Raw genomic sequence first — 8,454 nt, 5'->3', positions numbered from 1 at the left:
GTGAGAGAGAAAAAAAAAGGAACCTGACACCGGCACCACGTGACAATATCAGCACTTTTTAACTAATGTTGATAAAAATTTCCATCTAATTGGTTAAAAATACCATTTTAATCCATCAAGAAAGCTACTACTGAGTATTATTTTTGCTAAATCACCTAAGTTTTAATTTACTGCAAAAGGATTTCTATATCGAAGCGACAAAATTTTTATTTAAGTTTCGCCAATTCGTACCGCCAGGGCTCGTTGAAGGCATCCGCCCCTATTTGATGTACCCATCATATGACGGTTGATTCTTTTCCAGCCATCTTGTCTTCAGTCGCTGTGTGATCGTTTGTGATTAACTATCGGAAACTCCTCTATTCCAAATTTTTTCGATTTCATACTTCTCATCGGATAACTAAATTAGTAAAATGGCTGAAGAACCTTTATACGGACCTTTCTTTGGAGTCATGGGTTGTGCTGCAGCCATGATCTTTTCAGGTATATTCAATTTTTAAAATTACCTTATTAACAAAGAAATTTTGTTTAAGTTTCGTTTTCTGTACTTTAGCGTATGTGTGATGAGTTGTAAAAATTCTCTGTTTCACCTGAGTTCTGAGAAAAACCTGATTTGAAAATCAAATGCAGCATAACGAATGATCCGGTATTGGATACCATATTTGTGCGTCATATAAATGCAGTTTACATTTTTCTGTAAAATCTCTTACTTAAATGCTTAGCTTATAACATATAAATTTCATTTCTGACTTGTTTTCTTTTTATTGTAGGGCAGTTATGTTTTAAAGATGTGAAATAATGCTAGTCTCTAAAAAATGTATTTGGAAAAAACTTAATTTCTTCATTAAAATTTTTTATCTGACCGAAAAATGTTTCTTTTAATAAAATGTGAAAAAAGTTCTCCAAAAGTTGGAATTTACTTTCCTTATCTTGAAATGCTTAATTTTTTAAATTTGTGAAATAAGTCTTTATTCTGAGTTTTTTTGTTCATAATGTACAAAACTTCTCTTATTTTAACATGCTTTGTTTAGTTTCATTTGTATACTAATACTCTATAAAATTTCTAAAGTTTATAATTATGATTTAATTCATCATTTTAATACTAAGACATTTGAAAAATTAAGTCTAAAAGACTGAAAAATTATAGTTCTGAAATTATAAAGTTTAAACCTGATGATGTTAAACAACCTTTTAAAAGCAGTTGTTCCAAGCATTTAAAATAGTCATTGATAAAGATGTTTTACTTTTGATGGTCTAGAAAATCCTAGAATGCTTAAACAACTTGTTGATGAAGTGCTAGGATTTTGTAGAATTGCTAAATTAAATAGAATATATATTTATTCTTGGTCTAATGAAAAACAAAATTTTCATTGAATTCATTCAGAATTGAAAGTAAGTTGGAGGAGAGGATTTTCAAAACATTAATTATGCTGATATATATTTCTTGAAAAAAAATAAAAATAGAATGGTGTATTACCTAAGATTTATAATATGAATACTAAAAACTGATCTTAGATTTATTTTTTTAAAAATTTTTGCTAAAAGTATTGTGAATAAAATTGCTGAAAATCTGTAGTAATTTTTTGCTTCATAGAATGTAAGAAAAAAAAAACTAAGTAAAACCGTACTAATAAAATCTAAGAGAAAAGGGAAAGAACAAGAATATGTGGATAATGTTTAATTTTAACTTCACAATCAGTGTTGATTATGCTAATAAGAAAATTGTAACTGATAAGGAATCTGATTCAATTATTAATTCAAAGTAAACAAAATTACAAATAATAAAATATCAATTTATCATGAGCTGACATTTTTCAGTATTTTCTTTTTTAGACATTTTAAGTTTATAATCTTTGAAATTCATATGAAAGAGAAAAACTGAAACTATGGTAATCTAAATGATTATATATTTTCCTGTTCAAGTAATGTTTTTATAGAATAAAATGTTTTGCAGTCTTTGTTAAGATTGCATATTATGCAATAAAGCAAGAGAAAAAAAGTGATCTAAGAAGATGGGGGGGGGGGGGAAGGGAAAGCATTATCTCCATTACAACAATATTAGCTAAAATATTCTTTAAATTTTCTTTAAACATTTATACATTATGATTAAAAAATACTTTTATACTTTAGTCATTATCATAAAAGAAGTATTAATTGAAATATAAAATATAAAAGCAATTTAATCAAAATTTCAAGATTTATTATTAAAGTTTAATTTCTAATATATGGAAAGGTCATTTTTATGCAGTATATTAAATATTAAAATAAAAATATTTAGCAATCTTGAATAGTTCATTTAATTTTATTAAAATTAAAAGGTCTTGAATAATTTTTAAAAATCTCTAGTTAACTTATAAAAATTTTCTTTACATTTTTACTGTTGAATATTTTATCTGTACAATCTAAAATAAAATCTAATATTACGAAGGTATTTTTGTTTCTTCATCAGTCATAAATTCATTTGATTTCATAATCAGTTTTGTATTTTTATTGTGCAGTTATGCATGAATTCAGTTTTACTTTTTAAAAATATTAATATTACTAGATAAAAATAATAAATACAGGGAAGTAATGATTTTTTAATTCTGTTTATTTCAATTTAAATAATTCTTAAAGAAAATATCTGATTACAGATGAATTTATTTTGAGTTGTTGAATTAATTTTATATTTACTTTTTATTTATCTTTGAATCAAAATTTACTCACGAATTCAGTAGCTCTTTTTATAAAGGCAGAGATAAATTAGTCTAATATTGTGTTATACAAGTATGTCTCATTAATTTTTCAAATTTTATTAAATTGAAAAATAAACTGTTAAAGCTCTGTTTGCATATAAAATGCTACTAGAACAGAGTACAATTATTGGAAATAAAAGAACAAAAATAACACCATAAGATTCCTACTTTTAAATTAGATGGGACTTTTTATTTCTAGGATGAATATTCTTAAAGTAATTTTAAATAGTATACAGCACATGATGATAAAAAGGCAACAATGAAATGGGAAATTTTAGAAATGAAAATACATTTTTGTGTTAAAGAATGGCGGCAAGTTTTTGCTGTGCTATGAAACACGTGTTAGATTTCAAATAATTACAAAATATCGAAGTAATCTTCAAAGAAAACTAAGATTTTTGCAAATTTATAAGCAATTTCTTTTCTGAGCATCTAGTGTAAAAACTTGAGTAAATAGGAAGGTAATAGACGTATTATTGTTTTAGTAATTGCATAATCAAATATATTAAGACACCATGTCAAGAAGTTTACAGCAGTTGACAACATAATGCTTGTTTTTAGTTTCATATTTAAAAATCTAATTTTTCTTAAGAACTAAGGTTTCTTATTCAAATATTGCCTCAAGCATTTGAAAGTTATTTTGATTTCTTAAGATTTTCAATTTTATTGCATAATACTGAAAATATCCTAGCATTTTAGTTTGGTGATGTTCTGAATTAATTTACCTATGCAAGCACTTGATTAGAAATAGTATTTTATTCAAAATTATATTTTATGTGGAGTAATAAGTTAAATTAAGTAGTTATATCTTGTGTGTTGGGTATAATGGAATTGTTTAGGGATTGCTTCAGATTTAAAGAACATATTACTTCTATAATTAAAATTGAAAGGCTATAAGTTTTATTTATGAATATAAATATCTGTAGAGTTCAGAAATATTACCTTCTGAAAGAGAATGGTGGTTTTTGTGCAACTGTTATACAACTGCAATACAAATTACATAATCATCTAAGAAGTCATGTGATTTTTCATCTCATTTGTATGTTTATTTAATCTACATAGCTTCTTCTCAATCTACATAGCTTCTTCTCAAATAATACTGAATTAATATTGAACTGGCCTTGCATTTTATATTTCTGATGGATTTATATTTTTTAATCTTTATTCAAATTAAATAACTAATCGGATACCACACCCTTTTTTTCTGAATTCTTGAAAACAAGGGGTTGACGTGATATGCTTGTGTCAAAGTATCTTTGAATACAATTTTTTATTTTATTGGTGCTCATGTTTACTTTGGTCTTCCTAAAGAATAGTTGAATATATATTCATTCAAGTTATGAAAAAATGAAATCTTGTATTCCTTTGAAATCAAGTTAAGTGTTTAAAACTGACATAGTACTTCTTAGAATGTATTTTATAATAAATGTATATCATAAACTAACTCTTAAATAATTACTTTATTAATTTTTTCTACAAACTATCAAGATTGATGTGTGTACTTAGATGTGCAAAGTTTCAATTTATTATTCCCTTTTTACGAATCCTACGACTTAAGTTCTAATTATGTTTGAAACTTATACATTTATTTATTTACTTTGTAATGAATAAAAATGGAATTTCATAAGTCTTTTATATAATTCTCTTTAATCTCTTCATTCATCTCTTAAATGAAATGGAATTTCATCAAAAATAAAATGTAATTGCTTTTAATTTATATTTCAATCAGTATTAAAAATTCAGAGGTAAGCTTGTATTTTTTAATATTTTCATATGAAAGTTTTTGAGTTCTTTATAAAGAACTTAAAACTGTAGTGTTAGCCTTTTAAACTAAATTCTTATTTTGAAGTTCTAATGAATTTAAGGAATTAATGGCTAATTTTTTTTAAAAAACTTCAAAATCTTCCTGCTCCTTTCCCCTTAAAAGAAAAAGAAAAAAAAAAATTGAACAATTTATTCAGAATTCAGTATTTTGCTCTTAGATGTTTTTATAAATAACTTTAGAAGTCAAATGCTACTCAATTTTGTTAGGTATTATTTTTCTTGATATTAAGTTTTTTCTTTTTGGTTGATAATAGGTTGATTTTTATAGAAATGCTATATAAAATTTATACTTGTAATTTTGTAAACTTTACACCGTTTGTCTTTCTGTATGAAATCTGAAATTTAGATTTGTCTGAGTGTAGAATTTGAATAAGTAAGCAGTTCCATGAATTAAAAGGGACTGAATACCTTCTGAATTTTTTCTCTATCTTAATTTTTTTGTTTGTTTAAATTCAGAATGATATTTTTAAAAACTATTTCTGCATATCTGTGCATCTTAGAAGATATCTATTTTTGCAAATGTGTACTTTGATTAAAAAAATTTTTACCTTCTAAAATTGTGCCTCTAATAATAGATTATATATCTAATTTCAAAATAGTTTTTTTATTAAAATGTTATTGTTCTAAGTATTTACTTGTATTTGTTATAAATATTTTGTTTAATTTTATTAACTTTTAATATAAATTTAGTCTCTTGTTGTATGTAATGCTTGCTATTAGAGTAAAGCTAATAAATCTAAATTTTATGAAGATTTAGTCTATATCTTGTCGGATTTACTTGCGAGATTTTATGCCGGTGATGTTTCATTTTAAAAAGTAATGTTTCTGGATTAATTTCATTGAATGTAAAATTCCATTGTTATAGCTATGTTGGTATTTGAATTGTTAACTTAATAATCCTGAGTGTTTGGATCTTTTTCTATGCTATTATTTGGGAATACATTTTAAATGTAAAATCTGATGTTTAAGGTTTATATGTTCATGTAAAAGCAAAATATTTTTTTATCAATGTACTGATTTATAGGACCTAGTTGAATTACACCTTAGGGATGTTTCCCTCTTTGAAAGTATTATAGTTGAATTTTCAACCTAGAATAGAGTATTGTGCTCATCCAAGTACTTTTTATCGAGACTTTTTTCCCTCCTGTCCTGAATTATCTGTTTTTAAAAGTCAATGAATAAAACTTTTCTGTATACAAATATATACTTCGTTTAATTTTTTTTGGCTTCTGTTTGAATTGAAAAAATGCTATTCAAAACTTATAAAATTTATTTAAAATGTGTGCGAGAGTATAAAAGAGAATTTATTTACTATATTAGTATATTTTTATTTCAGCCCTTGGAGCAGCTTATGGAACTGCTAAGTCAGGGGTAGGTATCAGCTGTATGTCAATTATGAGACCAGAATTGATTATGAAATCTATTATTCCTGTCGTCATGAGTGGTATTATTGCCATTTACGGTTTAGTCGTTGCTGTCTTAATTGCCAACAGCATAAAGACGCCAGCACAAGGATACTCGCCTTACAAGTATGTTTCACTTTAGTCTTGTGAAAATTTCTGTAAAATCTTGTGACAGGTGATTTCTTTCTGAAATCATGTATGATTTTCTAATATAAATTCTCCGTTTTAGTGGATTTCTGCATTTTGGAGCTGGCCTTTCTGTAGGTCTTAGTGGTCTTGCTGCAGGTTGTGCCATTGGTATTGTGGGAGACGCTGGTGTTAGGGGAACAGCACAGCAGCCAAGATTGTTTGTAGGAATGATCCTGATACTTATTTTTGCTGAAGTACTTGGTTTGTATGGTCTAATTGTTGCCCTGATACTTACCACGAAGATTTAATCTGGGACTAGGTGTACATGGGCAGATTATTTAGCCAAACAGTGGTTATCTATATTGACTGCACATGAGTTTCAGCTTTAAAAAATATATTATTGGTTTCTGTAAATCATTTCCCCCTTTCCTGTTAAAATTTTTTTTGCAAGGGTGCCATATCTCTCAAATTGATATCTTTAGTTATTTATGTAAAAAAAAGAGGAATTGGTTTATATGAACAACAATTGAAGAATTAAATGTAGTTATTTTTTCAGCCACTTTCTGAACATCACATGAAAGGTATTTCTTCTCCCATTATTGATGTATGTACTGGCAGTGTTCTCAAAATTTTTAGTAATCCTAGAAATGGCATTCTTGCTCCGATGTCTCATGGCCTATCATTGTCTGATTATTTTTTTCTTTTCTCTGCTCTTGTGAAATTACCTCAGATTTCTTTCTATCCTTGTGGATTATATGTGATGTTGTCATGTGGCTTAAAATTAAGATTAAGAGTGTCCTTGCACATTCTAAATGTTCAGAATGATTGTTTTTAAGTTATTGCATGTAATAGAAGATATGAATGGAAATATTTTTTTCTGAAGTCATATATTAATAATTGGTGACAAATCTGCATATCATCGAATTTTGTTTTACATTACATGATCTTAATTTTATTTGTATATAAAAAATCATGATTTATTCTCTCCAGAGCTCGTTTTATCTCCAGGCTTAACTTTTAAAGGCTTGTTTAAATATTTTAATATAAGATCGTAACTTATTTTATTTATTCAAATTTATACATATATGAATGAATTCTTTAAAATCCATGAAGTGCTTGATTTTAAATCTCGATAATTATATTTCTATATTTCTGCTTATTCAAATGATTTTCAAATCAATCTATTTGATTAGATCTGAGAGAGAATCAATATTTAATTTTAATAAAGGCTTTATGAATTTTCTTGTTTTTGCGTTTCATTTTGTTATGTGGCTGTCATTGCCAAAGACATCTGTTATGCAGATTTTGTTAACTTTTAAAAGGTTGTTATAGATTTGAGATGTATATAAAAATATTTATTTTCTTTCCCCTAAAATCTATTAGCAAAATAAAACTGTGTATTTAGTTTATGTATCTTGCTGTAAAAGTTTGTGCTTAATTTTTTTATGGATTTGTAAAGCTATTTTTAAATAGTGTTAATATGAAGTTCTGCCTTGTTAGTATTATGTGATCTTTTCGGTGCGTACATTCCATGTGTGTAACCATGTTTATTAAAAGCAGTTCTTAAAATTTTTTAAAAGTCATGCTTTGATATATTTTGCTAAAACTTGGAAATGTTTTGTTTTTAGGAATATTACCATAATATTTAATTTCATTATATGTGTGTGAATGTTCAAAAATTATTGTGTGTGTGAGACCATTTAACTAATCATGAAATATCAATCTACACAAATGTTCATTTTTTTTTCTCTGCAAAATGTTAACTGTGTCCTTGGAATATAATAGTCGTTAACTGAAGTTAGTTGATATATAACTAGAAAAATAAAATCTACATTTGTAGACTATAGTTACCATATAAAAATCTCATTGTTATACTAATTTAGGTGTATAGATGTTTCCAAATCATATTGGTGGAAGCATATCCTGCAAATGTAAAATGTTTAATTATAAGTTATGTTGTTCATTCAACGTTTTGCAAATAAAGTATCATGAATTTATGTGTTGTTACTTCAGAAAAACCTCATTTCCATTAATCTAATGTATGGTACATTATGGATGTCAAAGTTCCATTGTAGGATGTTGAACATTACACTTGTGTAAATAAAAAAGATGAACAAACTGCCAGTTGATGTGTTTCTTAGATCAAAAGAATGTTTTAAATTAGGATTAGGCTGCAATCTTTCAGCTAATGTATGAAGTCTGTATTGGTTGGTTGGAATTAAAATGATTGTTATTTTTTGCATTAAATTTTTAAATATAAATTGAGAAATTACTTTGTCATATATTGACCTCAAAATATTTATATTCTAAAATTCATGGAAGCTAATAAAAAAGTTAGTTCAAACAGCTTTTAGCAAGTTTATAGA

The 8,454-nt window shown here is 26.1% G+C and overlaps 1 protein-coding gene across 1 annotated transcript; it reads left to right on the top strand.

Moving 5' to 3' along the window:
* Positions 1-264: 264 nt before the first annotated feature.
* On the top strand, positions 265-8,212 carry LOC129958663 (V-type proton ATPase 16 kDa proteolipid subunit c-like). The gene is made up of 3 exons (XM_056071289.1): positions 265-480; positions 5,893-6,085; positions 6,189-8,212. Exons 1-3 carry the CDS (start codon positions 411-413, stop codon positions 6,394-6,396), a joined length of 471 nt encoding a protein of 156 aa, XP_055927264.1. The 5' UTR covers positions 265-410; the 3' UTR covers positions 6,397-8,212.
* The last annotated feature ends 242 nt before the right edge of the window (positions 8,213-8,454 follow it).

The sequence above is a fragment of the Argiope bruennichi genome, chromosome X1 (assembly GCF_947563725.1).
Source record: "Argiope bruennichi chromosome X1, qqArgBrue1.1, whole genome shotgun sequence".
In the NCBI taxonomy this organism is placed as follows: Eukaryota; Metazoa; Arthropoda; class Arachnida; order Araneae; family Araneidae; genus Argiope; species Argiope bruennichi.
Note: the sequence above shows the minus strand (reverse complement) of the source record. Positions and strands in the feature narration are given on the sequence as shown.